At 41.9% G+C, this 22,023-nt stretch overlaps 3 protein-coding genes across 3 annotated transcripts; 2 read left to right on the forward strand and 1 right to left on the reverse strand.

Moving 5' to 3' along the window:
* Window positions 1-3,437: 3,437 nt before the first annotated feature.
* On the reverse strand, window positions 3,438-5,576 carry LOC121641659. Its single transcript, XM_041987935.1, has 4 exons — window positions 4,757-5,576; window positions 4,392-4,527; window positions 4,059-4,239; window positions 3,438-3,794 (listed from the first exon to the last, which is right to left on the reverse strand). The coding sequence occupies exons 1-4, from the start codon at window positions 5,512-5,514 to the stop codon at window positions 3,439-3,441; spliced, it is 1,431 nt and encodes a 476-aa protein (XP_041843869.1). The 5' UTR covers window positions 5,515-5,576; the 3' UTR covers window position 3,438.
* Window positions 5,577-8,867: 3,291 nt separating this feature from the next.
* Window positions 8,868-14,526, forward strand: LOC121641321 (zinc finger and SCAN domain-containing protein 2-like). Its single transcript, XM_041987394.1, has 4 exons — window positions 8,868-8,919; window positions 11,134-11,424; window positions 13,544-13,820; window positions 13,867-14,526. The coding sequence occupies exons 1-4, from the start codon at window positions 8,868-8,870 to the stop codon at window positions 14,516-14,518; spliced, it is 1,272 nt and encodes a 423-aa protein (XP_041843328.1). The 3' UTR covers window positions 14,519-14,526.
* A 5,395-nt stretch (window positions 14,527-19,921) lies between these two features.
* On the forward strand, window positions 19,922-20,672 carry LOC121641322 (nuclear apoptosis-inducing factor 1-like). The gene is made up of 2 exons (XM_041987395.1): window positions 19,922-20,333; window positions 20,404-20,672. The coding sequence occupies exons 1-2, from the start codon at window positions 19,922-19,924 to the stop codon at window positions 20,670-20,672; spliced, it is 681 nt and encodes a 226-aa protein (XP_041843329.1).
* Window positions 20,673-22,023: the final 1,351 nt, after the last annotated feature.

Below are 22,023 nucleotides of genomic sequence, written 5' to 3' on the forward strand. Positions count from 1 at the left end.
TGCCTCTCTGTAAGCGGAAGCTTGGAGAAGTTTGATCGTTGGTTTTCACACATGCATTTGGGTTATTATATAATATTTTAATCCACTCTATGAAAGAAGGTCCAAACCCAAATTTGTCTAGTGTTGCAAATAGAAACTTCCAGTTTACCCTGTCGAAGGCTTTTTCTGCATCTAGAGAAATGATTGTGGATTCTAGATTATGTAAAGTAGAGTAATCAATGAGGTTAATTAGTCTACGTGTGTTAGTAGATGAATGTCGACCTTTTATAAAACCTGTCTGGTCCGGATGTATTATAAGAGGGGTTATTTTTTCTATCCTTCTGGCAAGAGCTTTACTAATTATTTTCAGGTCTACATTTATTAAAGATATGGGACGGTAACTGGATGGAAGTGTGGGGTCTTTGCCTGGTTTTAGCAATAGTGTTATATTAGCTAAGTTCATATTTTGCGGTATTTTTTGTTTTTCCTGTATTTCTAACAACATATTATAAAATGTAGGAGCTAGCGTTGTCCAGAATTCCTTATAAAATTCTGCTGAGTAACCATCTGGACCCGGGGCTTTATTGTTGGGCATATGTTGGAGAGCTTCGTGGAGTTCATCTACAGTACAGTGCATCTAAATTTATTTTATTTTCATTTTTTAGTTTTGGTAGATTAATGTTGTTTAAAAATTGTTCAATATGTTCATCTGTTGGATTAATCTGTGATTCATATAATGTTTTATAGAAGCTTCTAAACGTGTCATTTATCTTGTCTGAGTCATGGCTGATGTTTCCGTCTTGATCTTTAACAGAGGAGATTGTTGTTTTCTCCTTGTTTGTTTTTAGTTGATTTGCTAAAAACTTTCCAGATTTGTTACTGTGTTCAAAGTTCTCCAAGCGAAGTCTTTGCACTAAAAACTGTGTTTTTTATCTATAATTTCTTTAAGCTGCAATTTAGTTTTCCTTATATTATTCATTGTGTGCTCTTCGGGGGAAATGCGGTAAGCCTCCTCCAATGATTTAATCCTGAGTTCTAATTCTAAAACTCTTGCTGTTTCCTTCTTCTTCTTATGTGAGGAGAAGGAAATTATTTTCCCTCGCATTACTGCTTTTCCTGCTTCCCAAAGGAGACACGCTGAAGTTTCAGGCATGTCATTTTTTTCTATATAAATTGACCATTCTTTTTTAAAATAATCAATAAACTCAGGATCTTTCAATAAAGAGGTGTTAAATCTCCAGCTTTTACCAATCGGTTTATTATTTTTGTTTCTCAGACTGAATGAAACTGGTGCGTGATCGCTAATGCTGATTGGATGTATCTGAGTCTCTGAAATGTCGCCCATTAGTGAGTTACTATTTAATATATAATCTATTCTAGAGAAGGAGTGGTGAACTGAAGAGAAGAAGGTGTATTCTCTTAGTTTAGGATGGTGAGAGCGCCAAGCATCGCAAAGACCAAAATCCTTCATGTACTGTTTGATAGTTTCTGACGACTGCCAGACTCGATGACTGCCTGATGTGCTGCAGCGATCTTGTTCAGTTGTTGTGGATTTTGCCCGGTCGAGTCCTCGACTCCTAGACCGTGCTCCGTCCACGAGAAGGGGCGCGCCTCCCGGCTGGAGCTCCTGTTCTGCTTCCCTCTCTCCTTCTCCTCCCCGATCGGCTCCGGCTTGACAGTTAACTTCACTCGCGCTTAAAGAGAATCGGACTCCGATACTTTCTTTAAATGGTTTATTGCAGTGCACAAGGTTGCTGGTGAATTCAAGACACACGAACTGACAGATCATGCTACGCAGGATCTTTTAAGCTCCTCTCTCGACCCCTCCTTTCCCTCCAAAAGTTCTCTCTTCCACATCTGGTCTCTATCAGCCTTTCTCCCACATAAACACACACTCTTTAGCCTCCTGATTCCCCTCAGCTCCCCAACGCACACACATCTGCTTGCACAATCCTTGTAGGGGAAAAACATCTCCTGATCTTTCCAGTCACAGAACTTCTGTTTACTCTGGCTTGTTTTTCTCGCATTCCGTCCCGGTCATCTCGCCCTCGAGTTGGTCACGTAGCTCTCATTAATCAGAAAGGGTCGTTTAGCGAACAGTGTCCTGAGTTGACTTTTCACCACAGAACCGTATCCTTAACTGACTTTTCTCCACACAGTCAAGACTACATTAAAATCACCAGCTAGCACTATTCTGTTATCTGAATAATTCTGGAGTGTAGCAAACAGGGAGTGGAAAAAGGAGGGATCATCTGCATTGGGGCCATATACATTGGTAATACATAATTTGATATTACAAATAGATAATAAAGTTATCAGAAATCTGCCTTCCGGATCCACTACTGTGCTATCTATGTCAAAATTTAGTCTCTTATTAATAAGAGTAGCTACTCCTCTCTGCCTAGAATTGTAACAAGCTGAGTAAACATGAGGAAACTGGGCTGTTTTAAAAAGATCTATGGTTGAGTTTGTTAAATGAGTCTCTTGTAGTAAGACAATGTCAGCCTGCAGCTCCTGTAATTTATTAAAGATCTTCAACCTCTTCTCCCTGGAACCGGCTCCATGTACATTCCAACAGACGATTTTTAACATGGTTATTGTGAACGGTTTAATGCTTCATGCGTGTTACTGACGCGTGTGTCTTTGTGCGCCCCTCTTGCGTGTTCGCGCGTGTTTGCATGCAGCCTGATTGCGCGCGTTTGTCCGTATGTTAAATGTCCGTATATGTACCTTAATGCGTGTTCTCTCATACATAAAACGCGAGTGTTTATATTTATCATGTATGGTGCGGCTGTGCGTCCTGACGGTTTTCGACCGGCCGCGTGCGCTGCTGATATTACGAGCTGGATTACAATTAACAGTGAAAGCGTGAAAGATAGTGAAAAGTGAGAAAAGTATTTGTATGAAATATAAAAACAAAACAGAAAAAAATACATCGATCTAGGTGTAGAGGCTGTGGTGAGACGAGCAGTGTGTTCTACTGTCAGTTGTTGTTTTCACATTAACAAACTTCAGTAACTTCAACGAGAGATCCATTGATGTGAGGACTGCGGAACCGAACCAGGCAGCAACACTAATCACAACACACTAATAGGCCCCAAATCCAGCCTGAGTCAGATCTGTGCCACAAACAGACTGAATTCAGACTGGTTTTAATGGTCACGTGATGTTAATACCAATCAGAGTTCAGTCTGAATATGGTACAGATCTGATTCAGGCTGGATTTATTTAGTTTGTGTTAATGGGATCTCAGAGAGATGTTAAATTGAGTTTGAGTCCATCAGAGAACTTCAGTATCACACGCTACAGGGCTACTGTAGACCCATGCTAGCTGCTCAATGAAGTGAAAATTAGGCATTTTCTGAGTTAACTGAACTGAGGTACTCAGACCATGAAAATTCTGATAAAACACTGTCTCTCACAATACCACCCCGAACATATTATCTCTATTCCACGTGACTACCAAAAAGGTTTGTTTAGCTTCAGCAGAAGCTGGTTTTCAAAGTTCTCTGACCCAATGCGGGCCCTTTTAGGATGGAGAATCAGTCCTGCAGTGCTAAAAAGCCTCTCGCAGGCAGCTGAGGCAGGTAGTGGTGTGTTCAGCATAAGAGACAGGTGGCACACTGCTGGGTAAGATTTGAGGACATCCATGTCATCATCTGGGTTGGCCAGGTAGGACTCGAGCTCTTTGGTGTTTTCATGTGCTTTACCCTTCTTGATGGTGGAAAAGAAGTCGTCCTCATCTGAAGACTGGGGAGTGTTACCTGAATGCACTGTGGGTTGATCCTTCAGATGGCTTTTGATGTAGTCAAGGCCTACAAAATTACAAAAATCAAAGGTTTTAAAGCAGTTCCCCCATTACCACTGCTGTAAACCCTAGATTAAAAAATAAAATCATGGAAATTGGACATTAATATATTCAGCAGAATTATTTTATACACTTGAAAAGGATTGTAATTTAGTTTTCACAAGTGAATAATGCAAATTGCAAGAAATAATTATGGATACTGTAAATCTGACAAAAAGATCTGATCATCAATAAACTAAAAAGCATCAGCAACAGTACAGTAGTCACTTACCACTTTTTAGGATCTCTTCGTTACATGTCCAGGTCGTCCTGAACTTGGGGACCAGAATTGCTGCTGCAATTAGCTCTGGATCACCAAGCATCTGTCCAAAACGCTTTTCAAGTCCTGCTTGTAGTGCGTCCAACAATGGCCCACAGTACTTGGAGGAGATGTGGAACTGTTCGAGCTTAGCCTTGATTAATCAATAGAATTTTTATTAGACAGAAATGCAAACACAGTAAAAAAAAAAAAATCCAGTTTAATATCAACATGGCACTTTTTTTTATCCTACGGTAAATAAGAAAAACTACATGTACTGAGTTGAAAAGGGGGAGTGACACACACCTTGAGCAGTGTTATTGTAGGCACAAGCCATCCCATCTGCACGTTGGCCTCTCCCTGTAGGATATTGACGGCCTTCGCAACTGGTTTCATGGTCTTGGCGTATTCTCTCAGAAACGCAATCTCCGCTTGAGTCAACCTGCCAAAAACAAACATAAATGGATACAAAAAGTCTAACTACTAGAGAAAACAACATATTTCCAAAAAGATGAGCATACGTCACTATTACTTAATCTAGAAAGTAGGAATGTGTGGTGTTGATGGAAACATATTAACCACACGAAGGGAGTGTTGACCTCAATTGGTAAATATGAATTGATGAATATTACCTCATGCAGTCAATCAGTTTTAAAGACAGTAGTACTCACATGGGGATTTTTAGTGCACTGCAAACAGATGCGATGGCTTCTTCTCCTTGTTCGTTTATGATTCTTCCGAGCCTCTCCACAGCGAAGAAGAGAGAATTCCATCTCGTCTCGACTGGCCTCACAAGTTGCAGTTTGCATTTTTTTGCGATGATCTCTGCAGCCTGGGTGGATCTACTGGTCTTGTTCCATAGACTGTGGCACTTTGCAAATGCTGAGCGAGAGACCCTCTTATAGACTGGATCAGCATCTGCTGCAGAGAGATCAACTGTTGCAACCAGGTTGAGAAGGTGGCAGGCACAGCGATGATGCTTTGGCAGCTGATACTCCAGGCCATCATCTTCATCCAATATACCTCCAGCGTCAACAATCTCCACAGGTTCGCCTTCTTCCTCATCACTGCTCTCTTCTCTGGTTTGACTTGCCCCCTGGAGTGGTCCTCCTGTGTTGTTGTTTTCATCTTGTCCATACACTTTAAATGCTTTTATGAAATTGGAGCCATTGTCAGTGGTTGTACACACTACCTTCGCCCGGATGTTGTATTCCGTGTGTATGTTATTCAGGGCACCAGCGAGTACTGCAAAGGTATGAGATCCTTCTAACTGACAGCATGCTAGAGCAGCGGAGCATCGTCTCATCGTCAGAGGGTCCAACCAATGGGCCGTGACACCTAGGAATGATCTTCTGTGTGCTGTCCAGCAGTCTGTTGTTGTAGCGATAAACTGTACCTTGGACATTGCAGCCTTCAGATTCTTCTTCATGTCTTGGGTAGCTTTAACCACTCTGTTTTTGACGGTACCCCGGCAGATGACACTGACCCCTGGCTGCAGGTGCTCTACAAGGTCTTTGAAGCCTGGTTGTTCCACGACACTCAGAGGTTGCAAGCCTTGGATGACAAAGCTGATGATGGCATCATCCACACTCTTCTGTGAGACTTTCTTGGTTTCCCAGAGTTTAACCTGTGGTGGGGAAAACAATTATAGTACAATTATAGTACTGACTATATTTACAGTCAATTCCCAATGGCATACCACTCTCAAAAAGGTTGGGAACAGCACCTACTAGAAGCTAACCAGAGTCATGTGAACTGATAACAGCTGTGTCTCACAAATACATTTGCAAAATATCACACACTATTTCTTCCACTAAAGTGTCTACAGTATGCTCTTTTAAGGGCTGGCCATCTGTTACTTCTGTATGTCTAGTGTACAAAAAGAACTTTGTGACACTGAATGAGCGGCTGGAGGGGCATGTTGCCTCTCTGGGGCAGGCTCTGTAACCTGATGACTACAAATAAAGAATAGGTTGATCCCTGACATAGGTGTGCTGAGAGCATCTTTTGATCTCTGAATCTTAATAAGTAACATGAAAAACTTACATTACAAACCTGCTTGGCAGCGGGACCTTGACCTTCCTCTGGCTCAGAGGATTTCCTTTTGATGGAAGTTAATTTCAAGTATTTCTCCATGTGGTTTTTGTGCTTTCTCTATAAGTGAAAAAAGTAAAAAATAAATAAACGAATAAGTTATAGAGCCTTAACTAAAGGGTTGAATTGCATTCAAACATCTGCATTACTTAATTTACATTAAGTTTACACTTGTTATTTTGATCAACATGTGCCTGTATAATAGGTTAATTTACATTTTTATTATTTGCTGCTTGAAAACCTATTGTCTTATATGCCATCTTACATGTGTTTAAAGACCTGTTCATTGTTCCATACATGTGAAGATATATTGGTAAAAGACCAAGTGATTGCTACTACTGATCCCAGCAGGAACAGATGACCTCATCAGACAGGTTTAATTACAGCTTATTCACAACAGTTCTTTTCGCATATAGAATGCAATTACTTGGTCTATTATTTTCACATGCACTGAACAATGAACAGGTCTTTAAACACATATAAGGCGGCATATAAGACAATATGTCTTCAAGCAGCAAATAATATTAAATGTAAATTAACCTATTACACCTGTACTCCACCAACATCAATAAGCTATAGCATGGCATTATGGACCAAATCGTGTAATACATTAACAAAGACATTCTTTTAGCTCAAGATTTTGGTCTAAGAAGCCAAGTTTCATGAAATGAAACGTGGTCTTGTGGCTCAAGTGCTGAAAAATTATCGGTCCATGTCATATGAAAAAGTTTTAAACTACCAAACTACAACTTTGGGCCTAACTGGTACATCGCTGAAACATCATGATGGTCATAGAATGCTAAACTTATTAACCTAGCATAATGTCACGTTAACACTTAGCTGTTTGTTTTGCTTACCTCTATGTGCTTTTTCAAATTTGACGGAGAATTCTTGTAAGCGAGAAGCTCTCTGACTTTGGGTCTGCACAGGACACAGTTCATTCGCCATGAATCCTTTTTTGAGCCAACTAGCGTGAACATTTCCTTCAAGTAAGGCCATGGGTGGTAACTCTGGGCCTGTTCGTCCCGTTCATCTGGCTCGTACTTCGACACGGAATCATCAGGCTTTACCTCTACCACATTATCCTGCTCCTTGGTATCGGACATGTTGCTGCCTGGTTCAGTTCCATAATCCTCATGTTAATGAATCTCTCGTTGAAGTTGCTGAAGTGAGTTAGCGTGGAAAAAAAAACAAACAGCTACCTACCAAAAGCCTGAAGGCACACGTGCAGGCAGAGAAAGCATGTGCGTGGTGCTACTGTAGTGTAACCAATGAAAAGAACGATCATGGACAGCGAGCTAATCACAAGCTGGGATGTATGTAGCCGTGAGTAATGTTTCATACTATTGGCAGAGCCTTCGAAGATGTTTTCCTTCTGGTTCCAAATAACATTTCAATTATTTGTTGTGCGTTAAAAGTTACGAGCCTGATTTGAAAATGTACGGGGTAAAAAGTACAGATACTTGCGTTAAAATGTAACGGATAAAAGTAAAAAGTACTCAGAAAAATAAATACTCAGTAAAGTACAGATACCAAAAAAATGTACTTCGTTACAGTACTTCGTTACTTGTACTTTGTTACTTCCCATCTCTGTGAAAATGTGACTGGTCGACATCAGAACAGTTATTTAGTGGCAGGAAGTTTTTTAGCTGTTGAAATGGGTCAGTGACATGACATGCACATTTTTGTGTCTGAGTATATTATTTCTTTTTTAAAATAATTTTATTAATGTATTAAAGGCATCACTTCTACAAAACTATTGAGTTTTAATGCAGTTTCAGCACATTGTAATAGTATATAGTAAAGCATGACAGTTACAACGAAGCACGGGTCGCTGTCATGACACATGACAGAGTTAAACTAAAACTGGAGACATGTTCGTCATTCTTAATTTCACAATGTTGTTATAAATGTACTAGAGCTGCAACTAAATACTATTCTGATAGACAATTAGTCATCGATTATTTAAATGATTAGTCGACTAATCGGATTATGGATCTCATAATTATTAAATGGCTCTTATTTCACCTTCAGCTTTTAAATCTTTTAAAGCATGAGGTTGTTTAAATGATGTGCTAATTAAAAAGATGAGATGGACACTTCATTCAAAAATACATCTGTTATTAAACTTTGCTGACGATATTAACCTGAAACTGATAACAGAAAAAGTAAATACAAACCAAATATCCATTAAAAAAAATAACTGAAAGAATAGGAAGAGGCAAATTGGCAGCAGAGAGAAAAACGGTGAACAAGCCTGAGTTTTTGTTTTAAAAAAAAGTGCATTTAGTGCAGAACATTCAGTGCTCTGCGGCTCCTGTTACATTATACAACTATCTACATGACGGTATGTCATGTTTGACTCATCCTTAAGTCCAGCGTGCCTCCTCTTTAAATGTTCGAGCACTGCAGATGTACTTCCGTGGTAAGCAAGGTCCACTTTTATAAATCTCATATGTACCTAATTTATTTTGTAAGTTTAATTGAAGTGGTCCCAGACTTTTGACGTCCGCTGCTGCTGTTTTGTTCCCTGTCCGGCGCCATATTTTTCCCCTGCCGGACTATAGCAGAGATAGGAAAGAAGATGATGTCTCACTCTGTAGGTTTTCTTTTTTTTTTTTTTTTTTTGCCAAAAATAGCCGACTATTCTTATTCTCGACAACGTCAACTAATCGTTGCAGCCCGAAAATGTACCTGTCGTCAAGCTCCGCTCCATCCACCTTTGCGGAGCTGCCTGGCTGTAGCTACTGCTGTAGTTACTGACATTTATACCGTGGTCTGGGTGAATACTCAGTTCTGGTTGGCTGGAGGGTGTCCATTAAAAAGTTATAATAGACACCTATATAAGAAGTTCCGGCCAAATAGCCTTATTGTTGTAAATCATTGCGCTGACTAAATGGTAGTCGGTAACCGTGGCAACAGAAACTCAGATGTCGGACTGCAGACATGCCAGATCATGTCTGTGACGGCACATTGTTGTAAAAGCAGGTGCAGGCACCGTCAGTCCAGGAGAGACGAGAATTTTGTCAACAACATTTTGTCGTCCCGCAACGTCCCAACCAGCAGCGGTCAGAGTCCACAGACGTTAAACCAGCAGCGGTCAGAGTCCACAGACGTTAAACCAGCAGCGGTCAGAGTCCACAAACGTTAAACCAGCAGCGGTCAGAGTCCACAAACGTTAAACCAGCAGCGGTCAGAGTCCACAGACGTTAAACCAGCAGCGGTCAGAGTCCACAGACGTTAAACCAGCAGCGGTCAGAGTCCACAGACGTTAAACCAGCAGCGGTCAGAGTCCACAAACGTTAAACCAGCAGCAGTCAGGGTCTACAAACGTTAAACCAGCAGCGGTCAGAGTCCACAAACGTTAAACCAGCAGCAGTCAGGGTCTACAAACGTTAAACCAGCAGCGGTCACGATCCACAAACGTTAAACCAGCAGCGGTCAGAGTCCACAAACGTTAAACCAGCAGCGGTCAGAGTCCACAGACGTTAAACCAGCAGCGGTCAGAGTCCAGAAACGTTAAACCAGCAGCGGTCAGAGGCCACAGACGTTAAACCGCCAGCGGTCAGGATCCACAAACGTTAAACCAGCAGCGGTCAGAGTCCACAGACGTTAAACCGCCAGCGGTCAGAGTCCACAGATGTTAAACCGCCAGCGGTCAGAGTCCACAGACGTTAAACCGCCAGCGGTCAGGATCCACAAACGTTAAACCAGCAGCGGTCAGAGTCCACAGACGTTAAACCGCCAGCGGTCAGAGTCCACAGATGTTAAACCGCCAGCGGTCAGAGTCCACAGACGTTAAACCGCCAGCGGTCAGGATCCACAAACGTTAAACCAGCAGCGGTCAGAGTCCACAGACGTTAAACCGCCAGCGGTCAGGGTCCACAACCATTAAACCGGCAGCGGTCAGAGTCCACAAACGTTAAACCAGCAGCGGTCAGAGTCCACAGACGTTAAACCAGCAGCGGTCAGAGTCCACAAACGTTAAACCAGCAGCGGTCAGGATCCACAACCGTTAAACCAGCAGCGGTCAGAGTCTACAAATGTTAAACCAGCAGCGGTCAGGGTCCACAAACGTTAAACCAGCAGCGGTCAGGGTCCACAGACGTTAAACGAGCAGCGGTCAGAGTCCACAGACGTTAAACCAGCAGCGGTCAGAGTCCACAGACGTTAAACCAGCAGCGGTCAGAGTCCACAGACGTTAAACCAGCAGCGGTCAGAGTCCACAAATGTTAAACCAGCAGCGGTCAGAGTCCACAAACGTTAAACCAGCAGCGGTCAGGATCCACAAACGTTAAACCAGCAGCGGTCAGGGTCCACAGACGTTAAACCAGCAGCGGTCAGAGTCCACAGATGTTTAACTCTGTCCTTCAAACGCCAGCCTTTAATCAGCCAGCCGATAAATCAGTCGGGCTAGATTTGAGAAACACCGTATTAAACAGTCTGATGTCATCATTATGTCTGAAGTAGAAATGCCAGGTCTGATGTTTAACCAGATTAACTCCATCCAGGTCAGGAGTTTGAGATAAGAAATGGAGCCTTGAGGCAGAAGAGCATGATGGAAATTTTATTCATAACAGTATCAGTTCAGATGCTTACGTCCAAAACAGTTTGTATGCTAAGAAGCTCAGCATGTTTACAGATGACTGTGCAAAGACAACTTCCATTTTATGAAAGCAGATTTCAAACTAATGAGTGGATCCTTCTCAGCTAGAATCTTTGTGAATTATTTCCACGACAAGAGCAAAATGAAGGAAAAAGTTTCTCATCTGGAACTTGCTCTGAAGAAAAACTGTATTAACACTTCATCCAAAACAATTCCTCTACTTTTAGATTTTCTTCTCTCTTATATTCAGATTGCACCTTCCTCTATGCATCAGTAACCTTTTTCTCCTGAACAAACTCGCCTTATAATACAAACTGTACTTTTGTGTCTTCTTGTTTATCTCCCCAGACTTTCCTCAGCAACATGTTTACACCAAGGAAATTTTCTCGGATCAGCAGGAGAGGAATTCCAGTCGGGACCAAACAGAATCAAAGCCACATATTAAAGAAGAACTGGAGGATCTATGCATCAGTCAGGACCTAGAGCCACATGTACTGAAGCAGGAGTTCAACATCATCATGGTAACACATGAGAACAGTGATCACAGCGAACCAGAACCTGAGAGCCAAGACCTGGAGGAATCGGACAGAATTCACAGTAACAAAGCAGATGCCTCCTCCGTGTGTTATTCTGACACAGGTAAAAAGTCTGATAATCTGACCTGTGGAAAAAAAATGGTTCTAAGTCAAATTCCAAACTGAAGGCACATTAGAGTCCACACAGATGAAACAGTCAGTCCACATGAGAGCTCACACAGGTGAGAGGCCATTTGCTTGAAAAGCTTGTAGGAAAATAATTGCTGAATTATACTCGGAGGAGTGAAACCATATATTTGTGAAGCGTGGGAAAGGTTTCAGTAACAGCCATGTTTTGCTGCAATGTACAACTCACGCAGACAAAGGGTGTGAAAAGTTCCAGCCTGGTAACATGGAAACTCACACATTAAATGGATAGGAACATAAGTTTAGTAACTCCAGCATTTTAAAGTGTAACAAGTACAAATTAAATATACTAATATGGAAGAATTCCTCAAATTTTCCAAGTACAAAACTTTAGTCCCACATTATACATGCCCTTGGACCAAGTGTTGGAGAGCACTCCTTCTGAGGACTCCTCGTTCTGCTGGGGGACTTCAATGCCCACGTGGATATGACAGTGAGACCTGGAGGGATGTGATTGAGAGGAATGGCCCCCCTGATCTGAATCCAAGTGGCCTTTCCTTTCTGGACGTCTGTGCTCGTCATGGATTGTCCATAACGAACACCTTGTTCAGGCTTAAGATGTCCACGTGTGCACTTGGCACCAGGACACTCTAGACCACAGTTTGATGATCGACTTTGTAGTCACATCATTGGACTTGCAGCAGCATGTCTCAGAAACTCGGGTGAAGAGGGGTCAATTTTTAACTAGGGCTGCCACAACCGATTATTTTGATAACCGAGTAGTCACTGAATATTTTGGTGATTAGTCAACTAATTGGATCATATGTAAATTGTATGTTAACGCACCGGTATTCAGCTGCTCTTATATAACCAAAAGTATTTTCCAGCTTGAAGTGTTTTCTCTAAGTGTTACGTGCTATCTAATAAGCCTGTACCCTAGCTCATTGTAGACATCAATGTTAGCAGCTAACTAGCCAATTAGCTTTACGAGACATGGCCAAGGTGGTGAGGGGATCCAGTGTGTTTGCCTCAGGATTGGGTCTCTGCTGTTTGCAGATGATGTGGTTCTGTTGACTTTATCAGGCTGTGATCTCCACTCGGCGATTCGCAGTCTAGTGTGAAGCGGTTGGGATGAGAATCAACACCTCAAAATCCGAGACCATGGTCCTCAGCCGGAAAAAGGGTGGAGTGTCATCTCCGGGTCAGGAATGAGGTCCTGCCCCAAGTAGAGAAGTTTCTGGGGGTCTTGTTCACGAGTGAGGAAGGATGGAATGGGAGATTGACAGGTGGAACACTGTGGCGGACTCTGCGTTGGTCTGTTGTGGTGAAGAAGGAGCTGAGCTCTTGATTTACTGGTCGATGGGATGGGCACATGGGATTGGGAAAATGTAGCAGATAAACTAATGTTTTGACAACTTGGGCTCTTGGAAACATTCTGGTCCACACCACTTGGTGGCAGTAATGCCACCAATTCATTTTTCCCAACCGCCAAAAAGCACAGAGATCAGAATTTACTGAACCGATCGCAGGGAAAAAAGAAAGATAAGAAATGTGGAGAAACAGGTAACTGGGATGAAAGGGCAGATATCTTGCTCTAGGATTAACAGTAAACGTGTTTCTTATTACATCATGTCTGTGCTGGGAATGTTTATTCCTCCATAGGGGGGGTACTGTAGAAAAAGTTTGAGAACCACTGGCTTAACCCAACTAAAAGGTGGATTAACCCCAGAACCAAATATTCATTGTTTTAACTTCTTTAAAGTAGACAGTACTACTACAGTCATTTAGCAGACGCTTTTATCCAAAGCAACTTACATCTGAGAGGAAGAACACAAGCAAGGATTTAAACAAGATGGGACGTCATAAATAAATATCCGACTGGTGTGAGTCCAGTTGGACCCAGGTGCTGTCATGTAGTGCTAGAGGCAGTACATTTTTTTTTGTTTGTTTTTTGTAAGTCCCATGTTTAAATACAGGATCACGATTTTATCACAACATATAGATATTATATATGTAGATTATATTTAGTAGGATGTGTTTTCTAATATTACAGAAATAATATTTTTCTTCATGTAATGTTTTTTTTGTCTTTCCAGATCTCCCAAAGCAGTATGTCTGCAAAAAGAAGGAGGTTCTTTCAGGCCATCATCTCTGTAAAAAGGAAAAGAACTGCGGTTTGGACCAGAAGAACCCACTGCCTCCATGTATTAAAGAAGAACAGGATGATTCCTGCATTAGTCATGATCTTCATCAGCCTGTACTGAAGCAGGAATACAATATTGTTATGGTGACATATGAAGGAAGTGACCACAGTGAACCTGAGTGTCAAGACCAGGAAGAACACAGCAGAAGTCCCAGTAGTGGTGCAGACATGTCAGAGAGTCGATGCATCACTGATACGAGTGAAAAGTCTCTAAAAGTGTGGCTTTTGTGGAAAAGTTTATAAGTCTAAGTCTAAACTAAAGGCACATTATAGAGTCCACACAGGTGAAAAACCATATTCTTGCAAAACATGTGGGAAAAGATTTTCCAGCTCCTCTGCTTTGTATAATCACATAAACACGCACACAGGTGAGAGGCCGTACTTCTGTAAAACCTGTGGGAAAGCTTTCAGAGTGAATGAAAAATTACTGATCCACATGAGAACCCACACGGATGAGAGGCCATACTCTTGTAAAACATGCGGGAAAAGTTTCACACAAAATGGAAATTTGACCGTTCACATGAGAACCCACACAGGCGAGAGGCCATATCCCTGTGAAACATGTGGGAAACGTTTCAGTAATAATGGCGATTTGCTGCGTCACATATCGACCCACACTGGTGAAAGGCCGTATTCTTGCAAAACGTGCGGGAAACGTTTCACTCAAAATGGTAGTTTGACTGCTCACATGAGAACCCACACAGGTGAGAGGCCGTACCTTTGTGAAACATGTGGGAAACGTTTCTGTCACAACAGGGACTTACTGATCCACATAACCACTCAACACAGACAAGAAGCTCTAGTCCTGAAATATCTGTGGAAAAAAATACCATGTTACCAAGACATGCAAAAAAGAATAAATCTATGAGATCAGAATTGAAGCTTTGCGAAGCGTTTTTAGTTTTTCCTGCAACAGGGTACATTTATGATATCTCAGAGTTTATAGATGGTCATCTATTATTGATACTTGAGAAGAAAGGGATCAAATGCAATTAGTATTAATATCAATTTCACAAAAACATCTTTTATCAGCGATTCAATCTGTGTGTCTCAAACCGCACACTTACATGAGTGCACTGGAAGGTAGTGTGTAGGTAGTGTGTAGTGCTGATCCAAACTGAGCTCTAACGTTCTGAACTTACCGGTAATGATGTACCAGCTCTTGACGGTGATTCTTAATTTACAGAATGAATTTACAACTCTTGATTTTACTTTGTTTACTCCTTATTTAACCCCACCTGTAAACTTTGTCGCATCCAGCGCAGGATCCTCCTCGGGCTGCACATGAATTAGAACGTATGCTTATTTATTTTAAGGTATATGATCCTCCTACATGCTGCCTAATAGCAGCACCGCTCCGTTAATATACTTTTGTTTTAGGACAATCCGTCCAAGTTCTTCCAAAATCACGTTAACATACGTGTTTGCATGTCATCATACTTTTATGCTATTAAATATCTTTGAAAAGGCCTCATTAGTGAAACGAAGAATCGTGGCCTCCACTGTATTAATCTATCTCAGTAGAGAACAATAGAAACCATCAGCACACGTTCATGTGTCTTTGAATGTCTCCCCCATACCTGTTAGTATAAAGTACAATTTAAAACACTAATAAAACAGCTTTTAAATAAGCAAAGATATCTTAACTGAATTAAAGTACTTTACATTATACACGTGTTTTCATTGGTGTTTACACTGATACGTTCACATCTGCAACAGGAAACGATTCTACTAGAAACCAAAATTTAAAATATGAAATGCAGTAATGAAGACGCTAAAACAGGGATGCAGAAAACTTTTTATTTAAACTTTTTATTAAAACATTTCTCTCTTGCCGCCTCCTCGTCTCCACAGCAGCGCCCTAATCCGCAGGTGGTAAATGCCTCAGTGCCACTGCTGGCTCGGTAGTTTGATGCCACAGTGACCTACGGTGAGCACACAATGGCAGGTTATATAAAAGCAAACATTATTATATATATGTACTTTATGGGTACTTTGCAGACTCTTATTTAAAGTGATGTACAATCAGCTACGGCTTAGTCAGCGTTACCATGGAAACGGGCCAGTTCTCTAAACCAGCTGTGTTTCCTAATCAGTTTTCAGATCAAGGACCATTTCGTTTACGCCAGAGACCCCGCAGTGCTTAATCTGGAGCTTCAACAATCATGAATAAACATACGGAACCTATAGCATTAATCATTTTTAACACTTATAGCCCATCTACATCCACGAAATCGGCTATAAAACTGCTAACATTTACGTTGCTAACTCTACTGCAGCCTCCAACAAATGATCAGATCCATAACTGTCATCAGGGATAGAAGAGATAAGAAGCATGCTGCAGTTTATATTAGAATTATGATCAAATAACTTCATACTTACAACAGTAGAAAATACCCTCCGCCTGCATCGGTACCGCTGAGTCGGTGGCTGCCAGCTTTGAAAAGCTGGTTGAAAGTCCCTCCCCTTCCGCTACGTCAGCAAGATGGCGTCCGTTTAGTGCGTGTAGTGTCCATCGTTTCGCACTAGATTTTTGGCCGAGTTTAGGGCAGCATCCGGGTACTTTCAGTGCACTGAGTTTTTACTGAGATTTCTGTGTCAGCGCACTAAGCACTTAAATGTAGTGTTGGAAGTATAGAAGTGGGACTGGGACACACCCTGTGTGTTTTAACATCAGCTCTGTTTTTCAGCTTTGTTTACATGGGGAAATGCAGTTTACCGAACAAGCTAGAAGGTATTTTCCCCACCTGCTCCTTGACACACTAGCAAACTAGACTGAATGAGAGGGCTGAACTTTACTGGGTTTGGTCTGGGTTCCATGGACCAGACACAAATCTTACAGGAATGTCTACAGCTGGAAAGTAAACTGAGGATGCTGCACTGATAATGCTGCAAGTGCTGCTAGCTTTAAGTTGAGACAGAGATTAATGCAAAACTTTGCACAAACATAAAGTAATATGAGGGTCAAGAAGAGAAGAGAAGGAATCTGGGGAGTTAAAACCTGTGTAACTGTTACACCACTGACTACTGCCATTTTTTCTAATGTCAGTGTAAGAAAGTAAATATAATATTAGGTGCTGCTTATCTGTTTATTTTGTACCTCTTAACCCTTGATACTTAATTCCTGTCACTTGCATGTGATTTAGTAAAATTATGAAGCATATATTGCTTTAATTGTGGCTTAGTGTTGTGTACTGATCTCGTGTGTCAGCAGACTATGTTAATGCCAGTAGTTTGGTGCCTTTCCTTGTTGCTGTTGTAAATATAAGAACATTGATGATTAGATGATTTACTTTAGATGGCTGTGCTGGGATGCAGACTTTCTTTTCATAAAAGTCCTTGAACCTAACTGAATTGGTAGTATGCATTAAAAAGAACGTATTAATATGTTAATACGTACGTGAAACTCACCATCCACTCCCACATCTGTTGATATCTTGGTCCAAACCTTCTCCCTGCTGTTGTCCTTGTAAGATCTGTGGTGTCATATAAAATCTTGTGATTCTCCATTTACAGGATAAACATCTCCCCATCCATAATGAAGAGAATAAAAAACTAAGATGGGACATAGAGTTATACCAGAAATTGTTTTATTAGGATTTTGGTTTAGGTGTAGTGAGCTGCTAACATGTGCGGAGCTTGAAATTCAACAAGAAATTCCCCTGCTAGCGCTGCAGCGTTGAAATATTTCTGGGTTAGGGTAGGTTTACTATCTGGGTTAGGGTAGGTTTACTATCTGGGTTAGGGTAGGTTTACTATCTGGATAAGGCCAGGTTACTCTGGGTTAGGATAGGTTTACTATCTGGGTTAGGATAGGTTTACTATCTGGGTTAGGGTAGGTTTACTCTCTGGGTTAGGGTAGGTTTACTCTTGTGAACTTGTGAAAAACTCCTTTTTTACATGTGTTTTTTAAAATCAGCTTTTTCAAATGAAGAGATGTCCGTAAAACATAATGTCTGAACTATGTGTGAACAACCACTGTTATAAGTTAAAACAAATATTACGTTGTGTTTCCAGAATGAGTGTGCTAATAGAGGAAGATGCTGTGGTGGTCAAACAACTGGATGCAGGTATCAAGTGCAGCTGGAACTGATCTTGGCTTAAATTAGAAAGTCACAAAAAGGACAAGAGCTGTCATTTCATCTGTCAGATGTGTTAGACACTTCATTATACATTCGTACTGGCCTGTAGCTCTTTTTTTCTTTTCAAAGTGCACCAGATTGATGCTTTTAAATATAAAATGTCCTAAATTTTCTTCTGGGTTGCATGCCCCAATTTTCCCCCCTAGAGTGGTTGTATTCTTCTCACCTCTTTCAGCCCCAACCCGTTTTCATGTCTTTTTCCAGTCCGGCCTTATCTGAACTCAACGCGTATGTATGGAGATGCTTCTGACATGCGCCGCGCCCGCTGTGAGCCAAACCACAATGGCCTACAACAGCCACGGTTAATTTCGAAGGCAGCGGTGCACACAGACCCAGTTTTGGCCTTTAGCTGTCTCTAACTTTTAACTACATTAGCTCTCACTGTGACTCAACAAATCACTTTAAAGTAGCACTGTGTAGCACAATGACCTTAACAATACGTGTTTCTGACTCATTGTGTTGCCACTCTAACAATTATTAATAAATATAAAATAATATTATATTCTTGTGATCACCGTTGCCCAGCACCATCCCAAGGCTAAGAAACTGTACTTGACAACTTTTTGTTTTTCTTTTACGGGAAGCTGGTATAACTTTACAGCAGCATTTAGCTTCACGGCACACGCCAGCAACTGGGTATCAACACGCTGGCTGTTTTGGATGGCGGCTGATTCAGCAAATAAACACAAGCAGACATTATCAGAGGAAGAGAGAATTAGAAAAAGAGAAATGGATGGAGTAAGAAATAACAATGAACTCTGACTTTTACTGTCCAGAGAGAAAACTGAGAAGAGACAGGATGCAAAATGGATGCTGAATTAGTTGTTGTTTCGGGGCGTCACAATTAGCTGGGTTTATATAACTTAAGTAAAGTTTATGTATGCAGCACTTTTCAGAGGTTAAAAGCCACAAAGTCCTTTACAGTTGTCAAAATTAAGAGCAAAGAAAAAACGCAAACAAAATATAGCATAAAACAAAAAGACCAAGCCCTTATCTTATTAAAAGCCACCCTATATTTAGCTGCTTTTAAAAAGTTTGGTTAGAATCTAAGGCAGTGTTTCACAGTCTGGGGGCCACAGGTTTAAAAACCCTTATAATGGGTCTGTGAAACCACCAACAGTCAGACCTCAGACAACTCCGGGATTAACTAAACCTGTCAGCCAGGTCAGCTGCACAGGATGGATTTCCATGGCAACGTTTTGTGAAACCAAATGCGGTTCAGCCAGGGTGATCCATTCCCTGGGTTTTCTGAAACGGCCTCCTGGTACTGGTCGTCTCCACATCCGTGTTCTTTCTTCAACACAGAAACAAACTTTTTGTTTTTAACCACCTCATTTTGGGTTATTTTGCACTTTGTACTTGACATTTTGTTCATATCCAGATGTTTTTTTTTCACGTTTTTGTTACATGAGAATTTTTCTTTTGCACCAAATAATATATGGAGGATGTACAATGTGTTATGTTTTGAAATCTAAGATAATTACTTTTGTGAAATTTGTTTGATTTATAAACGACTTTCCATCACAAGCAGATTGATTTAGTGGTTATTGTATCTTTGTGAACCATTGTATGTGATTGTAATGTCATTAACCATCAGTGCCTGATGTTTTTATGATTGTTTTGTATCTACTGTCGGGATGATGCTTTGCAAGGTAATCATGTATCATCTGCTGGAAGGTGATGTGTGATTTATACACTTATTGTTTGACATTTCATATTTAATACTGAAATTTGCAGCCATGGAAACTACTTGAGTTTATTTACTGTTGTACTCTGAAGTCTGAATGTTTAATGCTGAGGTTGTGTTTACATGGTAAACTTCTCAAATGAACAGGGTGCTCATTTATAAAACTCTGCGTAGGATTCCTACTAAAAGTGGACGTCCGCCAAGAATCCAGAGTTTGCGTAAGCAACAAAATATTCTGATTTATAAAACCGTGCGTGCGCACAGGTGCAAGCAATTTTCCCTTTATAAATCACACTCTGCCTGAAAGCTTGCGCAAGTGAATTCTGCTGCTAGCCCGCCCCCTACACGCCCACATTCTACTATAAATGGTCAATGCAAAGCACCTCATGGACATTTCTGCATATAAATGAACCAGCTGATCTCTGCTATTTAAACCTAAATCATGGCAACCGAAAAGACGGGGAAGCGTAATTTTACGGAGACGGAGGTGGAGGTACTTGTTGGTGAGGTGGAGGCTCGCAAAAACATATTATTTGGCGGCCTCGGTAGTGGCATCAGCAACAAACGGAAAACAGAAGAGTGGCAACACGTTGTTGCAGCTGTCAATAGTGTGGGGGTGACGGAGAGGTCCGTGCCAGACATTAAAAAAAAGTGGTCGGATCTCAAGGTGGAGGCAAAGAGGAGGATGGCACGCCACCGCCAGGGAATGTGTGCCACAGGCGGGGGTCCTGCCACACCAAACCCCACGCCGCTGGAGCTGAAAATAGCCTCCATTCTTGGGCCCGCAAGCATCTACGGCATAGTGCCAGAGAATGAGGGGGACACAGACCAGGCGGACGCCACAGCAGAGACCGGTAAATTATTGTTTATTTAATTTAACAGCCATGTAAAAAGCAGCGAATAACATTTTTTATTTATCTCCAGTCACTCTACAGATGGAGGCAGTGGGTGAGGAGATCCCCGGTACATCCACAGAGGAGATGGTCAGACCCACCACGAGTGCGCCCCGGGCGCACGGCACAGCTGGAGGTGGCCGCGTGCTGACAGATGCGGTCCTCCAAACACAAAGGGACACCATCGACGCTGTGAAGGAAATTCGTGATGAATTACATCAAATCCGTCATGTAATTAGCGGAATGTGTGCTGTACTGTCTGAAATTTCCACGTCATTAAAAGAACTTGTTAAAAAATGAGATTTGCCTACTGTATTCCTTTCACAAACGCTGCATGACTTGCTGACGTAGCCTGGCTCCCCGTTGGTGGTCTTCATGCCGGGGAGGGGGCTGTGCGTCAGGATCCTCATGGTGAATGGGAGGGAGGCCAGGTGGGAGGGGAACACCATTCCTCAGTGCCACGTTGTGCAGGACACCACACGACATGATGATCCTGCACACCTTATTGGGCTGGTAGAGAAGTCTCCCCCCCGACGCATCAAGACACCGCCACCGGTTTTTAAGGAGGCCGATGGCTCGCTCCACAACAGAGCGCGCACGAACGTGGACGGAATTGAAGCGCGCCTCCTCTGCGCTTTGCGGGTTCGCAAAAGGCGTGAGGAGCCAGCGTCTCAGGGGATAGCCACTGTCACCTGCAGGTTATGGAGATTAATTCAGAACAGAGACTTTGTTGAGATTTCCACAGTGTATGTTGATACTTACCGAGAAGCCACCCATCCCGCGAAGCACCTGCCTGCAGTCTATTCCCTACACTGCTGTGTGCCAGGATGAATGAATCATGGGTTGACCCAGGCCACCGTGCCACTAAATTTGTCAGAAGCAAGTTTGAGTCGGAAATGACTTGCACGTTAACTGAATGCCCTTTTTTTTCGGTTAACGTAGACAAACTCATTCTGACTTGGAGCCCTTATAGCAACGTGAGTGCAGTCAATCGCGCCGATTACATTTGGGAAACCGGTTGATGCTGCAAATTGCCTTTTAATGTTGGCCTGTTCCCCTACAGTGTATGGAAACTTTATGTATCGACTGCTCATTTTTATAATGCCATCCAAAACGGCAGGCATTACATTACTCAGCGATGGCTGAGATATTCCAGACCTAAAATGGAATGTAACAACTTATTGAAACCCACTGAGTGTTGGGCTGGAACATGTCAGCTTAGATTAAATTAAAATTACCTGTCGGCTAATTCCCGCTGGAAAGAGCCGGTTGCCAGAATCCCGAGAGTTGTCAGCACCTGCATATGCGCGGGTATGGCATGGTTCCGGCGGGTTGATCGCTCCAACACTGGGCCCAACTCAGCACATAGATTTAAGAGCACTGCTCTAGGAAATCTAAATCGGCATATCAGCCAGTCATCATCGTTGGCCAGGAAATCTTGATGGTCTCTAAAAACTCTCTCCATCCTGATCCTGCCGTTTGCGTAATCTTCAAGGAGTGCCAGCGCATCCATTGTGAAGTTCTGCATTACGCACGGTCGTAATTCACCTATTTATGTTTACTCAGTAATTACACTCATTACTACACACCTTGTCACAATTAGGCGTCTGTGAACAAATGAGTGCATTTGCTTTACGATCAAAACAAGTAA

This window comes from Melanotaenia boesemani, chromosome 6, assembly GCF_017639745.1.
Source record: "Melanotaenia boesemani isolate fMelBoe1 chromosome 6, fMelBoe1.pri, whole genome shotgun sequence".
NCBI lineage: Eukaryota > Metazoa > Chordata > Actinopteri > Atheriniformes > Melanotaeniidae > Melanotaenia > Melanotaenia boesemani.

What these genes read in the sequence shown, in the direction of transcription:
- LOC121641322 (XM_041987395.1), top strand. Translation starts at nt 19,922, where the DNA reads ATGGCAACCGAAAAGACGGGGAAGCGTAATTTTACGGAGACGGAGGTG. An exon ending in GGACGCCACAGCAGAGACCG is followed by an intron (nt 20,334 to 20,403) that starts GTAAATTATTGT and finishes ATTTATCTCCAG; the next exon opens with TCACTCTACAGATGGAGGCA.
- LOC121641659 (XM_041987935.1), bottom strand. Translation starts at nt 5,514, where the DNA reads ATGAAGAAGAATCTGAAGGCTGCAATGTCCAAGGTACAGTTTATCGCT. An exon ending in CTACAATAACACTGCTCAAG is followed by an intron (nt 4,240 to 4,391) that starts GTGTGTGTCACT and finishes TGATTAATCAAG; the next exon opens with GCTAAGCTCGAACAGTTCCA. An exon ending in CGAAGAGATCCTAAAAAGTG is followed by an intron (nt 3,795 to 4,058) that starts GTAAGTGACTAC and finishes GTAATTTTGTAG; the next exon opens with GCCTTGACTACATCAAAAGC.
- LOC121641321 (XM_041987394.1), top strand. Translation starts at nt 8,868, where the DNA reads ATGTACCTGTCGTCAAGCTCCGCTCCATCCACCTTTGCGGAGCTGCCT. An exon ending in CTTTGCGGAGCTGCCTGGCT is followed by an intron (nt 8,920 to 11,133) that starts GTAGCTACTGCT and finishes TTATCTCCCCAG; the next exon opens with ACTTTCCTCAGCAACATGTT. An exon ending in CGTGTGTTATTCTGACACAG is followed by an intron (nt 11,425 to 13,543) that starts GTAAAAAGTCTG and finishes TTGTCTTTCCAG; the next exon opens with ATCTCCCAAAGCAGTATGTC.